This window comes from Macrobrachium rosenbergii, chromosome 52, assembly GCF_040412425.1.
Source record: "Macrobrachium rosenbergii isolate ZJJX-2024 chromosome 52, ASM4041242v1, whole genome shotgun sequence".
NCBI lineage: Eukaryota > Metazoa > Arthropoda > Malacostraca > Decapoda > Palaemonidae > Macrobrachium > Macrobrachium rosenbergii.
Genome location: NC_089792.1, coordinates 3,731,962 through 3,759,133, shown reverse-complemented (window position 1 = coordinate 3,759,133; position 27,172 = coordinate 3,731,962). Strand labels below are relative to the sequence as shown.

Sequence of the window (27,172 nt, the reverse complement as noted above, 5' to 3'; positions counted from 1 at the left end):
TAAAAACTACTAAGGCTAGAGGGCTGCAAATTGGTATGTTGATCATCCACTCTCCAACCATCAAACATACCGAATTGCAGCCCTCTAGCCTCCTCAATAGTTTTTATTTTATTTAAGGTTAAAGTCAGCCATAATCGTGCTTCTGGCAACGATATAGGACAGGCCACCACCGGGCCGTGGTTAAAATTTCGTGGGCCGCGGCTCATACAGCATTATACCGAGACCACCGATAGATAGATCTATTTTCGGTTGCCTTGATTATACGCAGTAGCGGCTGTACAGAAAACTCGATTGTGCCGAAGAAACTTCGACGCATTTTTTACTCGTTTTTGCCATGTTTTTGCTTCTTTTCTGATAATTAGAAAGAATCAAGCTATAAGATTTAGGAAGAGCTCATGAGCATCAGGGAAAGAAAAAGAGATTAGGTTCACCTTTTAATTTCATCTTCAAGATTTGAGTAGGGAATATTCACTGACAGTAGCTGGAAGTTATAAGCCACAGATTTCATTCTAGCGGACAGGATTGTGTCCTGTTCTGCCCTAAAATGGAAGACTGCAGTATCTGCAAAAATACAAAACTGAGAAGAGTGGTAGATACTCCCTTGCCTTAATACGAATTTTATGCAAATGGGAGCCCCTAAATAAAGCAGTGAAGAATCATTCTGAAACTGCAGTAACGATTAGTGTTTCACGAGCCCAGTAGGTGGCATGTCTCAATTTTGAAAATTTTGCAGATACTGCAGTCTTCCATTTTAGGGCAGTGTTGGTCATTGGAGTCCATGAAGGAAGGACGATTATTAACTCTTAATTTTTGTTGTTGTTCGACTCTCACGTCACAAATATAATTATTTGAGAGTTTTGTTTTGGTAAGCGTGATCAGATGAGAGATTGCAGAGTTCCCTCCATTCTCTTTCATTTGAATGCAGAATAGGAAATGATGTTTTGGATGAATTTGGAAGTGGGAAACAGAACTTACTTATGACTTGTATTCTTTAAGCATGCCAGTGTGGCCTTTGTCGGTATTTATATCTTACTGAAATATATGCCTATTGGCGTGTTGCATAAACTTCATTTGATGAATGCTGCATTTCAGCTTGAATGTTGAAGATAGTGCAGAGTAATGCAGAATCTGGTTTTATGTTACATTGTTCACTATCTCGCTTCGTTGGTCCCTGTAGGTGGTTAGCGCCATCGGTGCACCTCACGCGTGCACCGTACGCATTGCATTATCTCTTAGTAATTACTATCGTAAACGCCTTTTTTTTTTTTTTTGGACTGATGCAACGCATTTATTTGTCATCGTTACGTAACGTCTTATCCTCGCGAAAAAAACGAGTAAAAAATACGCCCAGCTTTCTACGTCGCAAATGAGTTTTCTGTACAGCGTATGATGCTGTATGAAACTCTCAACCACGGTCCATGAAACTCTCAGCCGCGGCCCATGAAACTTTCAGCCACGGCCCTGTGGTGGCCTATGTTGTTGGCACCTATGGCGGTGCCAGACGCACGATCATGGCGGGGGCGTGAATGATCATCTGAAGGTGGACAGCAAAAAGTGAGGACGGACGGACAAATAGCCATCTCTGTAATAGTTTTCTTTTACAGAAAACAAAAAACTGTTAGATCCGTTATTCAATTTCGGGATTTCTGAATTATTCCCGTTATTAGAGGCTTCTCCCCCCCCCCCGCCACACAACGAAATTATTCCGCGATCGAATAATTGATAATTGACTCGTCTACATGCTATTCCCACTGCCTGGTTATAGCACGAGGTCTATAAGCAACCAAATTCCTTTCCTCTTCCAGGAACATGGCGCATAACTTCCGTACAAACTCCCGTAGGGGGGTAGTGCCGCCAGTGCGCCTCACGCCGTGCACTGTAGGCATTACTAAAGTTCTTTACAGCGTCCCTTCGGTCCCTAGCTGCAACCCCTTTCATTCGTTTTGCTGAGAGAGAGAGAGAGAGAGTTCAGGATCTTGGTACTGCCTACAATTTAGATATTTATGATTGTATGCATGAGAGAGAGAGAGAGAGAGAGAGAGAGAGAAAGAGAGAGAGAGAGAGAGAGAGAGAGAGAGAGAGAGAGAGAGATTGATTGATTTCAGGATCTTGTACTGCCACAATTTAAATATTTATAAATGTATGCAGAGAGAGAGAGAGAGAGAGAGAGAGAGAGAGAGAGAGAGAGAGAGAGAGAGAGAGAGAGAAGCGGCGCCAATCAAATAAGACCTTGTTTCAGTGAACTGGGAAACTGGAAATAGCCACAACTGATCTGGAACCTTTTCAGTAATGCCTGGAAACGCGGGATTTTGCACGAGTTTCCACCTGAGTTTTTTCATGAATTTGTAGTTACATTCACAGTTTTGCTTTTGATGTGAATTACTGATTATTATTATTATTATTATTATTATTATTATTATTATTATTATTATTATTATTATTATTATTATTATTATTATTCAGAAGATGAACCCTATTTGTATGGAACAAGCCCACCAAAGGGGCCATTGCCTTGTAAAAATTCAAGCTTCCAAAGAATATTATGGCGTTCATTCGAAAGAAGTAATTAGAAAACCAGGTAAATTAACAAATTAATAAATAAATAAAAATGTAAGTAAAATATTAAGATACAGGTTGAAAACTGACAGATAGCTATTAGATGTATATGCTTTGTATTTTTTTAATGCTTATGTCTGCATTCCTAAACATTTATTCGCTGGTTGCAAGGTTTATTTATGAATTCTATTATTTATTAATTCCATTATTCGAAGGCAGTCTTCACTATATATTCGTTTACATGAAATACTTCAGGTTATTTTTTTTCAAGGGCTGGAATATTATTCTCCTCTCTGAAGCTTAGTATTATTATCAAATCTTTACACAGTATTATATATATATATATATATATATATATATATATATATATATATATATATATATATATATATATATATATATATATATTATAAAAGAGAGTTGTATATATTCGAATGTACTTCATTTAGTCATATGAAATGCCAGTGGCTAGAGAGATAAGGTAGTCGCGTGTAATAGTATAAGCAAGCATATGTGTATTTTGAAGTGCTTTGGCTACTTTTTTGGAGAAGAGTTGTCATAAATCTCTCTCTCTCTCTCTCTCTCTCTCTCTCTCTCTCTCTCTCTCTCTCTCTCTCTCAGGTTTTTAGGGTGTTTATGCCCCTTGATAGTGAATAGTGGTCATAAATCTCTCTCTCTCTCTCTCTCTCCCTCTCTCTCTCTCTCTCTCTCTCTCTCTCTCTCTCTCTCTCTCTCTCTCTCTTCTCAGGTATTTTAAGTGTGTTTTTGCCCTTAGATAGAGAATTAGAGAATAGTGGCATAAATCTCTCTCTCTCTCTCTCTCTCTCTCTCTCTCTCTCTCTCTCTCTCTCTCTGTCTCTCTCTCTCTCTCTCCTCAGGTTTCTTAAGCATGCGTTTTGGCTCCTTTGATAGAGAATAGTGATCATAAATCTCTCTCTCTCTCTCTCTCTCTCTCTCTCTCTCTCTCTCTCTCTCTCTCTCTCTCTCTCTCTCTCTCTCGGGGTTTTCACGTATTTATGTATTTTCCATGGCGATATTAAAGCTACGCAATTTTTGAATTGTAAATGAATGAATATTCTACTATGCCACCACTGTTTTATATGTATTACAAGAAACATTGCAACTTTACTCTAAAACTTTTCAGGTTACCTGATGATATCAGCTCACTTCTGATATCTTTAGAAACTTTGAATGACGTCATGATTGTTTTTGAAGTCTTAAGTATGTGAAAGGTAGAAAAAGTAAGTTTTTACTTATTGTAGGATATATAGAAAAATTAGCAGGTTATACACACTCGTAAATAATTTGTTTTGGTATACATAACAGTCCTTTCCCTAATCATGGATCTGAAATCCGCCGTTTATTGCGGTCCTTAAAATATTCTAATGGGAAATGATGGAGAATTCAGTATGTTTCCTGGTGCCATTTCCCCACAGGTAACTGAGGATGGAGGATACCATCCTAAGCAAGTGTTTAACAACCACTAAACAGGACATTTTTAGTTTTCTGTAGAAGAAAACTATTGAGATAGCTATTTGTCTGTCCGTCCGCACTTTTTTCTGTCCGCCCTCAGATCTTAAAAACTATTGAGGCTAGAGGGCTGCAAATTGGTATGTTGATCATCCACCGGCCAATCATCAAACGTACCAAATTGCAGCCCTCTAGCCTCAGTAGTTTTTATTTTATTGAAGGCTAAAGTTAACTATAATCGTGCTTCTGGGAACGACATAGGATAGGATACCACCAGGCCGTGGTTAAAGTTTCACGGGCCGCGGCTCATACGGCATTATACCGAGACCACCGAAAGATAGATCTATTTTGGGTGGCCTTGATTATACGCTGTAGCGGCTGTACAGAAAACTCGATTGCGCCGAAGGAAGTTCGGCGCTTTTTTTACTTGTTTTAAAGTAGATCCCTAACAAAACGTACGTCGATTGATGTACAAAATAGATAGTAGGTTTTAAATTATGTGATAATAAATTAACGTCCAGATAGATAACTTTTAAGATCATGCTTAAGCAGGGTGATTAAAAACTAAATGCCAGAAAATTATGTTTTATTTATTTTTTTGCGCATTAGCGGAGATACACAACGGAAAAGGATTATTGGTACAAGGCAGAAAGAGCTTAAACTTAAAAAAAAAAAAAGCTAGAAAAGTTTAGAGCCTTGGGATTTATTGTGGCTCGGACAGAAAGTTCCGAGACATTGATAAATGAGAAGGTTAAAGGGACCTTGGAATTAGCGACGAGGAATAAAGAGAATTCGAAGAAGTGTCGATACAATTAAAAAAAAGAAAAAAAGCGCTAATGTATATGCAGTAAAATGTGCCTCTCTGTCGAACTTCTCCAGAGTTCCAGAGGTCCTTTATTCCTCACACCGCTGGACTGTGGAATAGACTCCCTGAGGATGTGCAGTTTGAACCTGAAAAGCTCAAGCGGCGATGCAGTGCATTATTAAAGCAAATTCTCTTTGTATTTTATAATTTACTTACATTTTTTCTATTTATTTGTTTGTTTATTTATTTTTTCTTTCCTAATAAGTGATCTTTTCTTTCTGTATTCCCATTACCCTCTGTTAGTTCTTTCTAATGAACAACATATTCTTGGGAAGCTTCAATTTCAAATCAATGGCCCCTATGGTGTGCTTGTTCTATATGAATAGGGTTCAGTTTCTGAATAATAATAATAATAATAATAATAATAATAATAATAATAATAATAATAATACTCTGGGAAGAGGTTGAAAGGTAATGAAATGGAGAGAACATGAACTCAGAAGATTGTATAAATATATATAATATATATATATATATATATATATATATATATATATATGTATATATATATATGTATATATATATATTATATATATATATATATATATATATATATATATATATATATATATATATATATATATATATATATATATATATGGAGAACATGAACAGCTGTCTTCCTCAAGCAGAGGAGAATGAATATATATATATATATTATATATATATATATATATATATATATATATATATATATATATATATATATATATATATATATATATATATATATATATATATATATATATGAGTGTGTGTGTGTGTGTGTCTTGAGGAAGACAGCAAGCGATAAATCCACGATCTCATACATTATGAAAGCAACTCCAAACGTGGGCGTACATACACGAAACATCTGCCGACTAAAAAGCATATTCCAAACGTACGTGAGATGAAACATCACCATCGACGTATATATAAATTAAAAGTCCCTCGACTGGGCATTATTGCAAAATGTGTAAACCGGGAATCATAATCATCATCTGTGCAACAAAAGCGAAACAGAATTTTCCCCCATTTTTCTGAAATCGTGCTTCCACTGTTTCTATTGATGGTTAAATATTTGGGATACACGCTTAAGCTGGGCTAATCAGGTTCGGGGTGGGGAGAGAGAGAGAGGAGGGGGGAGGGGGTTGGGAGCGTGCCTCGGTCCCCAAGCAACAACCGCCCCCGCCCCCGGCACCCCCGAATTTTGGTACACGTTCTGGTTGTAGTCGCGTACCGTGGACAAATGGAAGGGATTATGTATGGCCTTCTCTGCTTTGCGTGCCTTTGTTATTTATTTTTATTTATTTATTTATTTCTTTATTTATTTATTTATTTATTTATTTATTATTACAGCTGTTAAGTTATTCTCTTGTGTTGTTATTCCATCCGTAAGTGGGACTTGAATACATTAGATTTTATTCTATGGTTGGGATGTATTTGTGAAACTTCTAAGTTAAAAGTGGAATGGGTAATATAAATATATATATATATATATATATATATATATATATATATATATATATATATATATATATATATATATATATATATATATATATATATATATATAACCACATTTAGTGCTTGCATATCTACAGTTAATAACCTCTGAAAATTACCTAACATTTTATATTTCAAAGTATACGCAATACATGCCAATGGGTTTTCAAAATGCCTCTCTTGTCTGTCATTGGTTATTTAGCTTTGCCTATCATTGCCTATTTAGCTCTTCCTGTCATTGCCTATTTACATTTTATCATTGCCTTTTAAAGCCTATCATTGCCTATTTACCTCTGCCCATCATTGCCAATTTAGCTCTCCCTGTCATTGCCTGTTTACCTCTGTCTGTCATTGCCAATCTAGCTCTGCTTATCATTGCCTATTTAGCTTGGCTTATTGCCTATTTAGCTTTGCCTATCATTGCCTATTTACCTCTGCGTATCATTGCCTATTTAGTTCTGCCTATCAATTGCTTTTTATCTTTGCTTATCATTGCCTGTTTTGCTCTGCTTATCATTGCCTATTTAGCTTTGCCTACCATTGCCTGTATAGCTGGGCCTGTCATTGCCTATATAGCTGGGCCTGTCATCGCCTATCTAGTTCTGTTTATCATTGCCTGTTTAGCTTGGCTTATCATTGCCTGTTTAGCTTTGCCTGTCATTGCCTATTTAGTTCTGCCTATCATGAGTAAACAGATTTCAGCTATTATTTCTTGTCACTTTCTCCTATTGAGTCGGATTATGTTAAATTTTTTGGATTCATCGAATGACTGAAACGAGTCAGACACACAGATTTTATCATTTAGGCAAACTAATTTTGTCAATTTCAAGTCCGTCTCTTAAGATGTCCTTAGAATGGAAAGAGAATTAACATGAAAATCTTCAGCGGATGTTTGTATGTACACTCATTTTCACAGTTCTTGGGTGATCTCGGCTGCTCCTTCAGGCTTTTGTATGTTAATTTGTTAGTTTATTTTTCATTTTTAATAGCTGATTTCTTTCAGTATTTCCCATTACATCCGTTACTTCCGTCTAATGAACACCATATTCTTTGGAAGCTTGAATTTTGTGTCAGTGGCCCCTGTGGTGGGCTTGTTCCATATAAATAGGAGTCATCTTAATAATAATAATAATAATAATAATAATAATAATAATAATAATAATAATAATAATAATAATAATAATTTCCTATTTGTGCATCACAGACCTCTTGGTCAGCTTCTTTGGCAAACAAACGAAGAGAAAAAATTAGTAATTGAAAAAATGAACTTTTTAAATCCTCATTCTCTTAATGTAAACGATTCTCGGGAATATCAATCGCCTCTTCATTTGATCAGATGACGAGAGACCTTACCCCTCTCTCTCTCTCTCTCTCTCTCTCTCTCTCTCTCTCTCTCTCTCTCTCTCTCTCTCTCTCTGTGGTGCTCCATTCTGCCATCTATTTGCTTTTCTCAATTTTTTTTTTTTTCGCGAGCTCTCCGCTGTATGTCAGTTTTCATATACCTGCAATCAATGTCAATGTCAGTTTTCGTATACTTACAATCAATGTCAGTTTTTTGTATACCTGCAATCAATGGCAATGCCATTTCTGTATACCTGCAGTCAGTGACAATGTCTGTTTTCATATACCTGCAATCAATGTTAGTTTTTGTATACCTGCAATCAATGTCAGTTTTCGTATACCTGCAATCAATGTCAGTTTTCATATACCTGCAGTCAATGTCAGTTTTTGTATACCTACAATCAACATCAGTTTTTGTATACCCGTAATCAATGTCCCTTTCGGTATACTTGCAATCAATGTCAGTTTTGTATACATGCAATCAATGCCAGTTTTCGTATACCTGCAATCATCAGTTTTCGTATACATGCAATCAGTGTCAGTTTTCGTACACCTGCAATCAATTTCAGTTTTCGTATGCCTGCAATCAATGTTAGTTTTCATATACCTGCAGTCAATGTCAGTTTTCATATACCTGCACTCAATGTCAGTTTTTGTATACCTGCAACCAACGTCAGTTTTTGTATACCTGCAATCAACGTCAGTTTTTGTATACCTGCAATAAACGTCAGTTTTTGTATACATGCAATCAACATCAGTTTTCTTATACCTGCAATAATGTCAGTTTTTGTATACTTGCAATCAACGACAGTTTTCATATACCTGCAATCAATGTCAGTTTTTGTATACCTGCAATCAACGTCAGTTTTTGTATACCCACAATCAATGTCCGTTTTGGTATACCTGCGATCAAGGCAGAGCGAAGTCACCTGCTACAGTCTCCCCTGACTGGAAGCTGACTTGGCGTGGGATCCACCTGACTCCACCTATACTCCATCTGCCTTAATGTTCTCCCCCACACATCAATATTGCCCCCGACTCTCCAATGAGCTTACAGTGACTCTCTCTCTCTCTCTCTCTCTCTCTCTCTCTCTCTCTCTCTCTCTCTCTCTCTCTCTCAAAGAGTTGTTATTCATGGAATTGCACGGTGTAATAGAAGGCCTCTCTCTCTCTCTCTCTCTCTCTCTCTCTCTCTCTCTCTCTCTCTCTCTCTCTCTCTCTCTCTCTCAGACAGTTGACATTTATAAAACTGGACAGTTTGATAGAAGTCTCTCTCTCTCTCTCTCTCTCTCTCTCTCTCTCTCTCTCTCTCTCTCTCTCTCTCTCTCTCTCAAAGAGTTATGTATAAAATAACCACAGTCTGATGGAAGTCTCTCTCTCTCTCTCTCTCTCTCTCTCTCTCTCTCTCTCTCTCTCTCTCTCTCTCTCTCTCTCTCTCCACTTAAGCATCATCCTCGATCCTTTTCACATAACCAAATCATCATAAAACACGAGCCATCCTTTCGCCTACGCAAACAATTCTGTTGAATAATTCTAGCATTTTTTTTTTAACTTGCTTGGAGCATCTAATTTTTCCTCATTTTGGAGAGTTGGGTCAGCATAGGTCAGTAGTGTCTCCTTATATACATTTTAAAACCGTGGCTTCCGTAGAGATGTTTCTATTCCAGATGTTTTTGCACGCCTCTCTCTCTCTCTCTCTCTCTCTCTCTCTCTCTCTCTCTCTCTCTCTCTCTCTCTCTCTCTCTCTCTTCCATGCTTTCATCATATTAAGCTTTATTTTTCTATCTTACCGAATTTTTTTGACTTGCTTAGTATCACCTTTCCTCACACGTTTATGTACAGTATATATGTATATATACTATATATATGTATATATTTATATATTAATATATATATGTATATATAAATATATACGTTGTTGTTATTACAATTACATACGTATCTGGCAAAAAGTAACAAGTAAATTCTGTAGATACATAAAGTTGATATTGATGTGTATGTATAAATGCTTTTAATAATACATATAAAATATATGTATATATAAATGAATATTTTATATTTTATTATATATTTATACATATACATATATAAAGAATTTATAAGAATTTACAAGAGAGAGAGAGAGAGAGAGAGAGAGAGAGAAACTTGTGCAGTTCTTAGTGCTATTGGAGTCTTCTGAATCGTATCGTTTCGTCTCTCTCACAGAATTGTTGTTGATAAGCGCTGTGTTATTGGACGACTCCCATCCCCCCTTCCACCCTCCCCCCCTCCACCCTGTTTTTGGATTGTTGCCCAAAAGTCTACTATATATTTTCAAGATTCCGCTTAGTTTTTACTACGTAATTTATTTCCCCCTCGGCTTCTGCTCCTTCCTCGGTAGATAACTCGGGGAGATTTATGAAAATTAGTTTTATATGTCTTTGTTTTCACTCTATTTTTCGTGGTAAAAGTTTGGTGGTCGGCCCTGGCTAATGGCTTTTTCAGATGAGGTCTTGGTAAATAAATCATTTAATTTTTTAATTTTCTCTAAAAGAAAACTATTGTGCCGGTTTTGTCTTTCCGTCCGCGCTTTTTCCTGTCCGCACTTTTTTTGTCCGCCCTCACATCTTAAAAACTGCCGAGGTTAGAGGGCTGCAATTTGGTATGTTGATCATCCACCCACCATTCATCAAACATACCAAATCGCAGCCGTCTAGCCTCAGTAGTTTTTATTTTATTTAAGGTTAAATTTAGCCATAATCGTGCTTCTGGCAAAGATATAGGATAGGCTACCATCGGGCAGTGGTTCAAGTTTCATGGGTCGCGGCTCATACAGCATTATAGCGAGGCCACCGAAAATAGATCTATTTTCGGTGGCCGTGATTATACGCTGAAACGGCTGTACAGAAATGTCGATGGCGCCGAAGAAACTTCGGCGCATTTTAAAATTTTTTTCTCTAATTTTATGGTGTAAGTTTTAATCGATTTTAAGAGAATTAGTACTTCATTGTTCGTATCTGGAACCTCAAAAGTAGTATCGTTTGTATGGTAGTAATAATACAGTAATAACCACAAAAAAGAGAGAAAATAGTGGTGACAGAATTTTTTTAAATCACGAAAGGGAAAGTAGTATCGTTTGTATGGTAGTAAAAATACAATAATACCCACGAAAAAAAGAGAGAAAATATTAGTGATAGAATTTTTTAAAAATCATGTCCATAGTGGGCTTTTCGTACTATTATGTTAATCCACATAATTTAATCCTATATTTCTGGCTTTGTTTTCCCTTTTGTTAAATTTTCTTATCTCTGGACCTCTTAAAACTAAAATAAAATAGCGAGCCAGTGCCATCAGTGCACCTCACGTGGTGCACTGTAGGCATTTCTAAATTGTCTCCCTTTGGCCCATAGCTTCACCCAATATTTAGCATTGTTCTTAACATCCATTCCCTCTTCCTTTCTTCAATTACGCTGTCCAGCATCTTTAACAGTTATTTTTTTTCAATTTGATCTTTAGCGCCCTGTTCTTTATCTTATTTATTTTCCTGGTATTTCTGCTGCTGTCTAACCACTCCAACACCGATTTTTCACCTGGTGAAACTGTTGCTTTATATAGGGAAATAGAGAACACCCGGAGTTTTTTGGCAGTTGTGAAAATTAAGTTGTAAAGAAATGAAATGAAAAGAATTACGATTAAAATGCATTATCTTATTCTTCATCACACTCAGTGTTCTCATATATATTATTATTATTATTATTATTATTATTATTATTATTATTATTATTATTATTATTATTACTGAGCTTTCCAGTTCACTCTTCGTTTTTACCAAACAACAGCCGAATTCTCTCTCTATCGGTAGTTATTATTATTATTATTATTATTATTATTATTATTATTATTATTATTATTATTATTATTATTCCACTTAGCAATTCTTTGGTTGCAGCCGTTTATTATTATAACTTCTTATCCCGTGTACCTTAATTTTATGTACAGTTCTACATTGTTTATCTCCGTATATGGCCCTGAGCTGAAATAAAGGATATTATTATTATTATTATTATTATTATTATTATTATTATTATTATTATTATTATTATTATTATTATTATTATTTAAAAACAATACTTTGACAATTATATTATTATTATTATTATTATTATTATTATTATTATTATTATTATTATTATTATTATTATTATGAAGTATTTTATATTATTAGCTCCCAGGTTAACACTTAACTTCAAACCCCGACGAAACTCCAGTCACTGACGCTTCTCCTGACCTTCTCCCTCCGCAGGTGGTGAGGTTGGGGCGTCTTTGGGGTCGGCCTCGGGAGGAGAGAAGCCGTTATCGTCAGCGTGGCAGGCAGCGCTCAGCGGGGCCACCTCCATGTCGCAGGCCCAGGTACCAACGGGAGCGCCCACCGACGGCACGACTCAAGAGGCATGATGAATTCCACTGGTGCTTTTGTTGTTTTTTACTCTCTCTCTCTCTCTCTCTGTCTTGTCTCTTCTTTTCTTCTTCTTCTTCTTTTTAGAATTCTAATTCTTCTTCTTTTTGTTCCTTATATTCTTCCCCGCTTTCCATCTTTAGATTTATAGGGTAGTTTTACTTTAGGGGAATTGTTGTTCTCTTTATTCTGCCTCCTCCTCTTCCTCCTCCTCCTCCTCCTTCTTCTTCTTCTTCTTCTTCTTCTTCTTCTTCTTCTTCTTCTTCTTCTTCTTTAGATTTCTTCTTTTTTACTTTAGGGAAATTGTTTTATTTTTAAATTCTTCTTTTCTTGCGTAGATTGTAGGGCAGTTCGATTTTAGGGGAACTGCTTCTTCTTCTTCTTCTTCTTCTTCTTCTTCTTCTTCTTCTTCTTCTTCACTTTAAATTTATAGGGTAGTTTGATTTTAGGGGATCTGTTTTTCTTCTTTTTCTTCTTCTTCTTCTTCTTCTTCTTCTTCTTCTTCTTCTTCTTCTCTTTAGATTTATAGAGTAGTTTGATTTTAGGGGATTTTTTAGTTCTTCTTCTTTTTCTTTCCCTTTTCTTTATTCTCCCTCTCTTCTTCTCCTACCTCGTCCTCTTCTCCGTATAATTCTTTTTATTCGTATTCTTCCCTCTCTTTTCCTCTTTAGATTTATAGGGTAGGTTGAATTTAGGGGAATTGTTTTTTAATTCTTCTTCTTCTTCTTCATCTAATTCTTTTTATTCTTTTTATTCTTACCCTCTTTTCATCTTTACATTTACAGATTAATTTGATTTTAGGGGAATTATTTTTTGAAATCATCTTCTTCTTCCTCTTCTAATTCTTTTTATTTTTTTATTCTTACCCTCTTTTCCTCTTTAGATTTACAGATTAGTTTGATTTTAGGGGAATTATTTTTGAATTCTTCTTCTTCTTCTTCTTCTTCTTCTTCTTCTTCTTCTTCTTCTTCTTCTTCTTCTTTAGATTTATAGAGTACAGTAGTTTTATCTTAGGGTCATTCCTGTTGTTTACATAATCTTGGTACTGATAGGGTGTTTATCTTAGGGAACTGTTCTGTAATTCATGGTCTTGTATTCATAGGGTTTTAGTGAATGAACTGAAAGGGGTGGGGGGCGCGGAGAGCTTTTACAAAGGTTACCAGCTGGGCACAGGGGCATTTTAGGGACCACAGGACCTCTTCAGAAACGTCAGGTGGAATTAATTTAAGGGGTCATTGTGTTTTTGTGTAAGCTTTCAAAGGTACAAATTGTTAGAAAAAAATAGAAATATAAGTAAATAAGTTTGAAAGTCAATTTTTTGTGAGTTTGTAATTAGGTACGTCAGAGGCATTCATTTCACAATTATTGGGGATTGCTGTCTTTTAGAAAATGAAGGTGCGAGGATATGTAAATCTTCAATATTTTACGTTGGTCATTTTTGTAAATCAGATCGTTTTACAGGATGTGGGGTCTTTTTTACACTGGCAATGGCTTTTGAAGGAAAGATTACTTATACATTAACAAAATTAGTGGTTCTCTATCTTGCATAGTTAAAGTAAATTCTACATAACTGAAATTCATTTAGGCACAGTAGCAGAAGAGGAAATCCTCTGCTACGCAGCACCATTAGAGGAAATTCCTCTGCTTCACAGCAGCAGTAGAGGAAATTCCGTTACTGCACAATAACAGTAGAGGAAATTACTCTGCTTCACAGTAGCAGTAGAGGAAATTCCTCTGCTTCACAGTAGCAGTTGAGTAAATTCCTTTGCTGCACAGTAGCAATAGAGGAAATTCCTCTACTTCACAGTGAAGGAAATTCCCAGCTTCACAGTAGCAGTACAGGAAATTCCTCTACTGCAGCAGTAGAGGAAATTCCTCAGCTTCACAGTAGCAGTAGAGAAAAGTCCTCTGCTGCACAGTAGAGGAAATTCCTGTTTCACAGTAGCAGCAGAGGAAACTCCTGTACTACACAGTAGAGGAAATTCCTGTACTACACAGTAGAGGAAATTCCTCTACTTCACAGTAGAGGAAATTCCTCAGCTTCACAGTAGCAGTAAGGAAATTCCTCTGCTTCACTGTTGCAGTAGAGGAAATTCCTCTGTTTCACAGTAGCAGTAGAGCAAATTCCTCTGCTTCACAGTAGAGGAAATTCCTCGACTGCACAGTAGAGGAAATTCCTCTGCTTCACAGTAGAAGAAATTCCTCTGCTTCACAGTAGCAGTAGAGGAAATTCCATTACTGCACAGTAGCAGTAGAGGAAAGAAAACTAGTTACACCAGAAAAGCAGCGAGGCCAAAATGATTTTGAGAACAATGAACTGAAGTTTTTACTCTTTTCAGTAAATTTCAATTATTTAGGAAATTTAGAAGTAACAAATTTCTTAAGAAAATTTCCGCACCGAAAAATTCTTAGCGTAAAGTTCGTCCATTCCTTGAAAATTACGAAGGTGAGTGATTCACTTACGACAGACAGACGATGGAGAAGGAAATTTATTAGCCTGGGAGACGATGGTACCCAAATTATCGACCATAATCAAGAATAAGGAATTTGGTTTAGACATACTTATATAAAAATAATAATACAAGCTTCTCTTCATTAATGAAAAGTTTTATAAAGCTACTAAAAAGTTTTTTTATAAATCTATTAAAAAGTGATTTTGTGCATAAAGAATAACAGTGAATAGAATTTCTTGTAGCGCCAAGGTCATTGAAAAATTGAATAATAAATGAATTGTCCATGGTTAAAGATGAAGTATGTTTTTGTACATTTTTTGACATTTCTAAAGTTTATCTTTGCAGAGGATAGACAAAATTGACTTATTCTTAGTTGTAGTGGGTGAATGATTAGGAGATTTCTGATATTAACTGATCAACATCTTAATTCATTTGTTTGCTGACTATATATATATATATATATATATATATATATATATATATATATATATATATGAATGTAGATATATTTATATTTATATACACATACGTTATACATATATATAATTATATTTATACTTATATATACATATAATATATATATACATACATACATACTTGTATATATACACAACACATGGTCAAATGTACAGTACCTATAAAAGTTAATATAACTGAGCATATCTTGAAAGATATAGACAGTATGAATATGACTCTCTCTTTTTTGCTCCATAACTTCGTCAGTGTTTTAGTACGTAGGCGCAAGGTTTACTCAGTGTATTTCCTCAGTGGACAGCACCACCCTGGGGCGTTTTCAGTGGCTACTGCCGAGGGTTCGTCCCTAGGACAGCATTGCTTCCTGGTATATATATAATTCATTCTATCCTAACCCATTACTCTCCTTTAGCCATTAGTCAGGATAACCTGCGCTCTGTCTTCGTTATAGCTTTCACTGTGGTGGTTTGTTTGGGAGTGGTGATTGTGTGTGTGGGTGTGTGAGTGTTGGACCATTGAAGGCTTCTAGTGGTCTTGGTCTTCAGCAAAAGAACCCTGCTCTGAAAGGACAGTGGGAAAGAGGCTGTGGCAGGAAGACTGCCACAGCCTCGTTTGTCCCTGGACCAGACAGTTGGCATGTTGTGAAAAATTTCACTCGCTAGTGAAAGGAGTTAATGACCTTTCTTGAGGGTTTTGAATGTATATATATATATATATATATATATATATATATATATATATATATATATATATATATATATATATATATATGTGTGTGTGTGTGTGTGTGTGTGCATGTATGTATACATGTGTTTATTGTGTTTGTGTGTGTGTTCATATTTTTTTTTATACACGGATGTACATGTAGTTGTTAGTATTTTCTTTTACAAATATTTTTTTTATTCACCCACCTAATAATGATCACATCAGTAGAATGTTTCTGTGTGCATACTGAAGATGAGAAATATTAATACACTTAACGTTCACAAAAATTATTATAAAAAACCGAAGAATAATTTTTTATAGTAAGGTTACATTTGACATGTTGATATATTCGCATATGGAGAAATATATCTACACACATATATATATATATATATATATATATATATATATATATATATATATATATATATATATATATATATATATATATATATATATATGTATATATATGTATTTATAATATATATAAAATTATATAATGTTGTAGTTGAAAATTAATTAAAATTAAAATAAAATAAAATAAAGATAAATCTAGATAGTAATGACTCCATGAATTAAAAGATAAACTAGGCCTGTCTTAACCTATGTAGGAAACGCAACATGCAACATATGTCGGTCACAGTTTCTATGTGGTGACGTCCTTGTAGTCAGCATTATTCCTTATGACGACTGCTCGAAGGGGTATCTCCAACTCAATCTTTTTAAGGTGACTTAATACCTTGAGACGAACTTAATTTCATCAGAAGTTTGTTACTGATTTGATGAAATGTGTAAACATGGAAACACCCTGATTGTTGATTGATTTGATGAATTGTGTACACATGGAAACACTGATTGTCGATTGATTTGATGAATTGTGTAAACATGGAAACACGCTGATTGTTGATTGATTTGATGAATTGTGTAAACCTGGAAAACTCTGATTGTTGATTGATTTGATGAACTGTGTAAACATGGAAACACTGATTGTTGATTGATTTGATGAACTGCGTAAACATGGAAACTCTCTGATTGTTGATTGATTTGATGAATTGTGTAAACATGGAAACACTCTGATTGTTGATTGATTAGATGAATTGTGTAAACATGGAAGTACTCTGATTGTTGATTGATTTGATGAACTGTGTAAACATGGAAAAACACTGATTGTTGATTGATTTGATGAATTATGTAAACATGGAAACACGCTGATTGTTGATTGATTTGATGAATTGTGTAAACATGGAAACACGCTGATTGTTGATTGATTTGATGAATGTGTAAACATGGAAACACTGATTGTTGATTGTTTTGATGAACAGTGTAAACATGGAAAAACACTGATTGTTGATTGATTTGATGAATTGTGTGAACATGGAAACACTCTGATTGTTGACTGATTTGATGAATTGTGTAAATATGGAAACACTATGATTGTTGATTGATTTGATGAATTGTAAACATTGATTGTTGATTGATTTGATGAATTGTGTAAACACTGATTGTTGATTGATTTGATGAATTGTTAAACATGTTAATTGTTGATTGATTTGATGAATTATGTAAACACCGATTGTTGATTGATATGATGAATTGTGTAAACATGGGTCAGTAGGTCATTCTTGTTTTTACACATCTTCCTTTGCACATTAAATGTAAAATGCTTCAGAAGAATTAACGTGATACTTATCAGTCAGACCTTTGATTGTTGGTAATTCATAGAATGACATTAAACATTACTTGGAGAAATCCCAGAGTATTTAAAGTCCTACTGTGTTCGATATAAATTAGGCAGGTGTAGATGTTCTAGCTTATAGATTTAGATTTAATGAATAGGTAGACCCCAGCTGGTAACTTAAAAAATAATAATAAAATAGTTAAGTTTATTTACATATCTAAATTTAGCTACATATACTGAACAATGTATATGAATTGAATTATACATGTATTAGACATGAAAGTCATTAAAGCTTTGCCCATGGATAATAGCTAATAGGTCATCAAGTTAGCTCCTTAAGTCTGTCTTTGTAATGAGGAACACAGAGGTAGAGAGAGACAGCATTGAAAATAATGTTGCACTTCAACTGGGAGTATTGTTAATGTTGCAGAGGTCAGGTGTTATGGTAAGACACGCCGCAGTACTCTGTCGCATCTTTCCTCTCTTTTATTTTAGACATTTATTTTTACTCAAAGAGCCTTGAGGATTACCTGTTCGATGGAAACCTCTTTTTCTTCTTCTTATGTCGAGATATCAAGACTTCGCGCCTCAAATTCTGGTGGTTTTTCTTTTTCAACATATTTTAGCGTTTCGATTTTGTGGTTTAACAGAGTTCTCACAAGTGTTAACCATTTTTTTTATCATTCATGCACTTATCAGCCCTCAAAAGTCATCATCTTAGAGCTGAAAAACAGTAAATGAAAACGTAATCATAATAATACCAGTTATACCTTGATTCCTCCATGTCTTACTCTTCATGTTTCCAAAACATTTCTGCCAGAATTTTCTAAATCGAGGTATCCATGAGAGACGGTAATTACCGAGGCTCTACTTGCTCTACTTGTGATGTCATAATGGCAGTATCTTAATTGGTGTTTAGATGATTAGTCAAAAGCCTTGCTGAAATATCTTCCTATGCACTATCTCTTCGCATTCTTTCTTTCCCATTTTTTATTATTTTATTTTGCGCTGTTCCATACGTAGATTCGCAAATGCTCTTGTAAGTTCTCAAACAGCGGACGGAATAATACCTAGCGCAAAAGATCTAGATTTTGCATTTTATGCTTATGAATTAATTTTTCGAGATTTTATTCTTTACATTAATTGTCATATTTTTACAATGTCAGGTTTTTATACTCTAAGACTACAATTTTTCATCTTCGATTTTATACAGTTTTTTTCTGAAGACCTTACTTGAATTCAAAGATGTCTGCTGTCTGAGACTTTGATTTTTTTTTTTAGGAATCTCTCGTAGTTGATATTTTCTTTTGTAACTCTTTATTAGCATGCGATATATTATATCAGTCATCACCTTCATTGACTCTCAACTCCACACAAGTATTCTAAGAAGAGCGAAGGAAAAGTAAACGATTTCCTTGTCTACAAACCACACCCAGTCAGAAGAAGAAAAATAATAATAATAATCCACAATTTCTCTTTGTATCTTGTACGCAATGTATCTTTATACTTGACCAACCCCCTATTTTTTCCACAGTCAACAAAATGACTATATACGTAACTCAGCCCCTCCAGATTTTTATTATGGATTTATTTTTGTGTTCACTTTTTGCACTCTTCACAAAAGAAGGTGGTCCTGTGTTCGTTTTCTGTATGACACGGTAGAACATTTTCTACATTTTTTACCATATTTGTGCTCTTAGCTTCTCTCGTAGTGGACTTTGCCTATTCTGTGTGTAGATTTAGAACAGTGGAATTGCCTCGTCCTGTATTGTATTTTTGCACAAATATACTTGCCTACATTTTTTCAATATGTATGTATATGTATACGTATATGCATATGCATATATACCATGTTGATATGCAATTATTAATAGTATTGGTACACTACGGTAGATGATTATATGCAATTTTTGTAACAGTATTGTTTTTTTTTTAACTCTACTGAGGATATAAAAGCTTTGGACATTCATTTTCTTGACTAACAAAAATGATTTTGTAGTTTTTGAAGAGCTGAGCAATATTAGAACCGAAATTCACGTCTTGTCAAAACCTTTTTACGAGAAAAAAGAAAGCAACTTTCTCTTAACACCACCCCTTTGTTTATCGTTAGAAATGCTTCACACTTCTACCCGACATTATTATTATTATTATTATTATTATTATTATTATTATTATTATTATTATTATTATTATTATTATTATTATTATTATTATCTTACATGCAAGGCTTCATTCAAAAGGTCTTCCGGTTAGGTTTCTTAAGAACGCGCTGAGATTCTTTTACAAGGCTAATTTTCGAGGTGTCACTTAATTTAGGAAACTGTTCATTTTATGTGGATGTTTACTAATGGTTTTTTCTGTTTTCCCTTTTTTTTCTTATTTTGTTGTTATTCCATTCCGTTCCTTGACCCCGTGCCCTTATTTGACCGTTTATCCTGTGATGCCAATTCTACCTATTCCTCTCTCCTTGTCCAATTTTATCATCCCCACTTCCTGTTCCCCCATTTTCTTTGGCCTATTTACTTGTCTTATATTGTTTAATTTCCACTCCGTTCTTCTGTTAATCGGTTCCTGTCGACTAATTCTTCGTATTTGGTTATTTATCCTATGCCTATTTTCCTCATTTATTCTCTCTCTCTTTTATTCCCATACACATCATCCTTTCCTCAAATGATTCTCTCTTCTCCACCCTTTTCTCCTTTGCGCCACATCCTTTTATTCCTTTTATTCTGCCCTTTGCAACCCTTTTCCACCCTCCCCCTCCATTTCCTCCCTTTCTCTCTCCCTTCCTCCCTCCTCCCCTCACTCTCCCCCCCTCCCTTCGACGTCCTTCCTTCCTCCTTTGCTCCTCTGTGCCCTTCCACTTTTACTGTTTTTTTTTATGTCACGTCCTTTTATTCCACCCTTCCCTCTCCCTCCCTCCCTCCCTTTCCCCTGCCCCTCCCCCACGACGTCCTTCCTCCCTCCCTCCCTCCTCTGCTCCTCCTCCTCCTGCGGGCGACGTACGTGGACACCACAGGGTCGGAAGAGGCCTCCGCCCCGTAGGCCAGTTGGCAAACCCCCCGAAAACCGACCCGCCAGAGCTCTGTTCTGCCTCGGTCTCAAGAATCCCCTCAGGAAAGTCTGCATCGACGTCGTAGAATGGAAGTATCCTTTTATCTTTCACCTGCCACCCCGGGGCGGCGGGTGCAGCAGCAAGGAGAGGAGGTTCTTGTGTCGTAGCATTGATCACTCGATTTCTGTCAGCTTGTGTTCATCACTTTATTCTTGTATTCCAGCATTAATCAGCATTAATCACTTCTTTCTTGTATTCTAGCATTAATCACTGGATTCTTGTAATCTTGTGATAATCACTTCATTCTTGTGTCCTAGCGTTAATTATCTTGTATTAATCACTCGATTTCTGTCATCTTGTATTCATCACTTCATTCGTGTATTGTAGGAATAATCGCCCGATTCTTGTCATATTGTATTAATCACTCGATTTCTGTCATCTTGTGTTAATCACTTCGTTCGTGTATTCTAACATTAATCACTATTAATCACTTCATTCTTATATTCTAGCATTAATCACTCGATTCTTGTCATCTCGTGATAATCACTTCATCGTGTATAAATCACTCGATTCTAGCCCTATTGTGTAGTCACTTCATTCTTGTCATCTTGTGTTAATCTCCTCCTTCTTGTATTGTAGGGGTAATCACTCGATTCTTGGCGTATTGTATTGATCACTTGATTTTTGGATTCCAGGATTAATCACTTCATTCTCGTATTCTAACATTAATCACTATTAATCACTTCATTCGTGTATTCTAGCATTAATCACTATTAATCACTTCATTCTTATATTCTAGCATTAATCACTTGATTCTTGTCATCTTGTGTTAATTACTCCATTATTGTACTCTGCCATTAATCACTTCTATTAATCTCTTCATTCTTGTATTCCAGTATTAATCATCTTACATTATTCACTTAATCTGGTGTTGTAACAGTAATCACTTAATCCTTGTATTTTAGCATTAATCACTCAGTTCTCGTATTCCAGCATCAGTCAGTTAATTCTTGTATTGTAACATTAACCTCTCACTTCTAATACTGTAGCATTAATCGCCAAATTCTTGTATTGAAGCATCAATCCCTCAATTCTTGCAATCTTGTTTTAATCCTTCCATTCTTGTTGCTAATGTCTTGGTTTCCGCAGGGATGCAATGTTATGCATCTTCAGGCGATATGGTGAGGTATTTATATATATATATATATATATATATATATATATATATATATATATATATATATATATATATATATATATATATATATATATATATATATATAATATATATATATATATATATATATATATATATATATATATATATATATATATGTTAATTATATATGAAAATAATGTGCTCAAAACAAGAGGGGTAATATTAATAAGTAAATAATAATGATTTATTTTAAGTCCTTGTTATCATGTAGTATGTTGTATTGTATATATCAGTGGTTCTTAACATTTTTCAGTGTATGCACCCCTTTCAAATCAGCAGTCAGTTCTCGCACCCCCTGAATTGCTGAAAAAAAAAAAAACTAAAATACAATGTTGATATGAAGTGTATTATTATTATTATTATTATTATTATTATTATTATTATTATTATTATTATTATATTATTATTATTATTTTATTTTTTTGCAGGAAAAATATCATGCGTATATAAAAATACATTTTGCTTTAATTATTCATAGGCATCATCGCACCCCTGAGGAACCGGCTTCGTACCCCCTATGGGTGCGAACCCCTGGTTAAGAACCACTGGTCTGTATGGTAGATATTACTACAGGTAAGTTATTTAATATTTTAGGATAAAGCATATTTTTCAAATATTTTTTTTACGTTTTATTATCATTATCAGTGTTATTATATGTTAAGTTGTGACAGAGCATATTTTTTGTCTTTCAGATTTAAATATGTTGGGTGACATATTCATTTCCATTTAGAAAATTTTATTTGTCTTGACAAACTTTTCAAGAATTGGATCCCAGTATGGATATCCTTTGCTGGTGTGTTGTTTCATTATGCATTATTGTTGCTGAATAAACTGTGTATGATGAGCTTATATTCATCATGATCAAGGTGTACAAGAAAGGCAGTCGACTTATTTCCAAAGTAAAGTTATTTATGTATTGAGGGGTATTTGTGGTTTAATGTTTTGAGTATAGAAGTGTCTTATGTAAATTATTGGAAACACACACACACATACATATATATACATATGTATATATACATATATATATATATATATATATATATATATATATATATATATAATATATTTATTATATATATTTATATTTTTAATATATATATACATATATAAATTTGGATATGTATATATAAATATATATAGATATATATACATATATATGGATGTATATATATACATATATATTATTACGAGTGTTTGTTCTGGTGAGTATGCCCGCTCGATCGCACAAACACGCCGACGTGTAGACTCTGGCGTATCGAATAAAAAAAAAGTGTTGGTCTCATCCTCACCTGAGGAGAAATTCCTCTTAAAAAAAGAGAGAGAAAAGATAAAAAAAAAGAGGAGAGGTTGGGGGAGGAACGCAACATCGTTCGCAAACCATTTGTGGTTAAAGTGACGGCGACAAACAAAACTTTCTCCACGGAAAGAATCGCCCTTGAATGCTAACAAGCGCTCCGGCCTCGACCCGGAGTTGGAATGATACGAGTCGGTTCCTGATGGTGGCTGGAATGTTGGTTGTCTTTGTGTTCCTTCCACAGTCCTTTTTATTCTTTTCGGGGATGGGTGAGAATGGCACGCTGATTGAAGCGTCTGATTATATTGTAGTTGTTTTGATAATAATTGAACAAAGGCATTCGCGATGACTCGCATTATTATTATTTTTTTTTTTTTTTTGGTCTATCACAGTCATCCTATTCGACTGGGTGGTTTTTATAGTGTAGGGGGTTCGGGGTTGCATCCTGCCTCCTTAGGAGACCATCACTTTTCTCACTGTGTGCGCTGTTTCTAGTAGCACACTTTTCTGCACGAGTCCTGGAGCTACTTCGGCATCTAGTTTTTCCAGATGCCTTTTCAGGGATCTTGGGATCGTGCCTAGTGTTCCTATGATTATGGGTACAATTTCCACTGGCATATTCCATATCCTTCTTATTTCGATTTCCAGGTCTTGATACTTATCAATTTTTGTTCTCTCTTCCTTGTCTACTCTGGCGTCTCATGGCATTGCGACATCAATTTTATTATTATTATTATTATTATTATTATTATTATTATTATTATTATTATTATTCAGAAGGTGAACCCTATTCATATGAAGCAAGCCCACCACAGGGCCATTGACTTGTAATTCAATTATTATTGTTATTATTCAGTAGATGAACCCTATTCATGTGGAACACACCCACCACAGGGGTTACTGACTTGAAATTCAAGCTTCTAAAGAATATTATGGTGTTCATTCGAAAGACGTAACAGAAGGTAATGAGAGATACATAAAGAATGAAGGAAGTCAGTTACTAGAAATGCAAAAAGAATATAATCAGTGAATTATGCGCCTCTCGTTATTGACACAGTTTTTGTCTTCGACATTCTTTAAGCCACGTCAGATTGTCGCTTAGAACTTTCATTGCTACCATGGATATTTTAAGAGATCTTTCACATTCACAGATGATACCTGATCCCCTTTCCTGCCGAGAGCAACCAGATTCGCTAAACAGCAAAGCACCAATATGCAGTAAATGTGCCTCGCTGACGAACTTCTCAGATCCAGAGGACCTTTATTCCTCACACTGTTGGACTGTGGAACAGCCTCCCTACTGAGGATGTCGTGCAATTGGAACTTCAGAAGTTCAAGCGAAGATGCAGTGCATTAGAACCCTAATAATATTCTTATTGCATTTTAATACTTTTTTTATCTATCTAGTTTTTAATTAATATTTTTTCTTTTTTGAAAAGTGGGATCTCTTCTTTCTGTATTTCACTTTACTTCCTCTTACTTCTTCCTAATGAACACCGTATTCTTTGGGAGCTTGAATTTCAAGTCAGTGGCCTCTGTGGTTGGCTTGTTCCATATGAGTAGGGTTCATCTACTGAATAATAATAATTTTCTAGTATCCTTTTAGCCAGAAAGTTATGATTGCTCGCAGAAGGTATATTAAGTTGTTTAATTCAAGCAAATTGTTTCATTCAAATGTTTTAAAATTTGGATTTCATGACGAAGAGCGGAATGTCACATCTTTCAGATTGGTGCCGAAGGTGAAAAATATCTTGATAAAGATTTTTGAAGATAAGCTAATAACCAGGCTTTTCGTTTACATATAATTATGTTAAAATAAACATTTTACGTCACGCCGAGACTTAGTAAATGCTGAAAAACCATTAGAAAGTCAGGAAATATAAAATCTGGAATGTTCGATAATGTTAAACCATTTTGAAAAGAAAAATTTCCAGTTCAGAAAATAATCAGGACTTGAGCGAAACTTTCACAAGGAATATAATTTCATGGTATTAGTGAAAATAATAAATGAATGTAGTTCTGTACCTTAAAATTCTTTCTTGTCGTTCAGAGTAATGACTCAACCGCACAATAATTAGTAAAAATAAAAATTGATATGGTTCTACACCCTAAAACTAATATTGTCTTTCACTGCAAGGATCCAACCGCTCAATAAATTGTGAAAATAACAGTTCTGTACCCTAAAACTCTTTCTTTCTTACGGTTTACACGTTACGATAAATTGTAAATTTATTGTAATGAAAAGGTTGTTACAATTTGTCGTTACGTGTAAACAGGAGATCGTAGCGATTTATTGTAGCGATCTCCTGTTTACACGTAACGACAAATTGTAACAACCTTTTCATTACAATAAATCGCTACAATTTATCGTAGCGTGTAAACCGTGCTTTACACTGCAAGGACCCAACCGCTCAACAATAGTATTCTTGGCCCTGAAATCATTTTTGGGACCCGGTAAAATGGTTGTTTCTGTATAACTAGATATTCGGAATTATGACGGGCCGTCTCTCTCATGTGTAACTTTAAATGACGAGTGTACATCGTTACGGAAAAGCTTTATATGTACCATACTGTAACATCACATCATTCTCCTAAATAATTAGACCAGACATCGTGTAAATATATAAGTGGGTCAGAGAGGACGCGTTTATGCTTTCACGGTGCTTGTCTTGTTTGGAAAGGAAGACTACCCTGTTGAGGAAGGCTGCTGGAAAATAAAGGGGAGAATTCATTGATTGTTTTTTCTTCTTTTTTTTTTTTTGTTTTACCAAGCTCTGAATTTTTGTTAGGACGAGTCTAACCGTGTTCCACCTTGCTTGCTTTTGTTCTTTTATTTATACATTTATTTATATATTTATTTATTTATTTATTTATTTAATTTACTGTGTATCATCCACATTGAGTAGCATTTTAGCAACCATCTTTGGTTTGCTTTCCTGTTGCAGACTGCATCTTGTTCTCATGTCACCTTGCCGACTCTCTCTCTCTCTCTCTCTCTCTCTCTCTCTCTCTCTCTCTTTACTAGTCTCCGTCTTTACTACTCTCCTTTCTTCCCTCACCAGCTGATGGTTACCATGGTAACGGAGAGTGCGTGCGTGATGCATACTCCGGAGTCACTGGATAGTGGGAGGAGTCTCTCTCTCTCTCTCTCTCTCTCTCTCTCTCTCTCTCTCTCTCTCTGTAAGGTCTGGTCGTAAGTGTAGGATGATATCGATAAGATTGACGACAGAGGTTTAATCTCTGTATCGAAATATCCATCTCTCTCTCTCTCTCTCTCTCTCTCTCTCTCTCTGTAAGGATCGTACGTGTAGGAAGATATCGATAAGATTGACGATCCCGAAAGGTTTAACCTGTGTATCGAAATATCTATCAGCGCACATACAAAGGTCGACTCTCTCTCTCTCTCTCTCTCTCTCTCTCTCTCTCTCTCTGTAAGGTCGTACGTGTAGGAAGATATCGATAAGATTTCCTCAAAGGTTTAATCTCTGTATCGAAATATCTATCAGCTCACATAAGAAGATCGACTCTCTCTCTCTCTCTCTCTCTCTCTCTCTCTCTCTCTCTCTCTCTAAGATTGACGACGTCAAACCACCATTGAAGTACCTCTACCTCTTCGGTAACATTGGTGGTTGCAAAGGAAATAATGTTTAACATATGTACGTGAATATCCTCTTAAAAAAATTACTCTTGGTTCTGTGTCGAGCTAAAGGTTGATTTCTTGTTCTTTAAGATACCTGAGAATTCCATGAGAGATATACTACTCTAGCTTATTGTTGACATGGGTTTGTAAAATAGGTTTGTTTGTCTAATCTCTTTCATTCTCGTGGATTCGAATACCAAATGGAGAGAGAGAGGAAAAAAATTGCAGTTTTAAAGGTATATAAAATTGTTTCATTCAAATCTTTTAAGATTTAGATGTCATGATGATAATGAGTTGATTATCACATCTTGTAGATTTGTGTGAGAGAGAAAGAGAGAGAGAAGAATTGCAGTTTTGAAGGTATATAAAATTGTTTCATTCAAGTCTTTTAAGATTTGGATATCATGATGATGAGTTGATTGTCACATCTTGTAGATTTGTGTGTGTGTGAGAGAGAGAGAGAGAGAGAGAGATAGCTTTAAGTTTTGGATCTCATGATGAA

General features: G+C 35.0%; 1 protein-coding gene across 1 annotated transcript in view; it reads left to right on the top strand.

Annotated features, from left to right (window-relative positions):
- Positions 1-27,172, top strand: part of LOC136833836 (muscle calcium channel subunit alpha-1-like) — a 698,390-nt gene that overhangs the window by 452,843 nt on the left and 218,375 nt on the right. Inside the window, 2 exon segments of the mRNA XM_067096136.1 lie at positions 12,000-12,145; positions 20,482-20,609. Coding sequence (XP_066952237.1) covers positions 12,000-12,145; positions 20,482-20,609 — 274 coding nt within the window.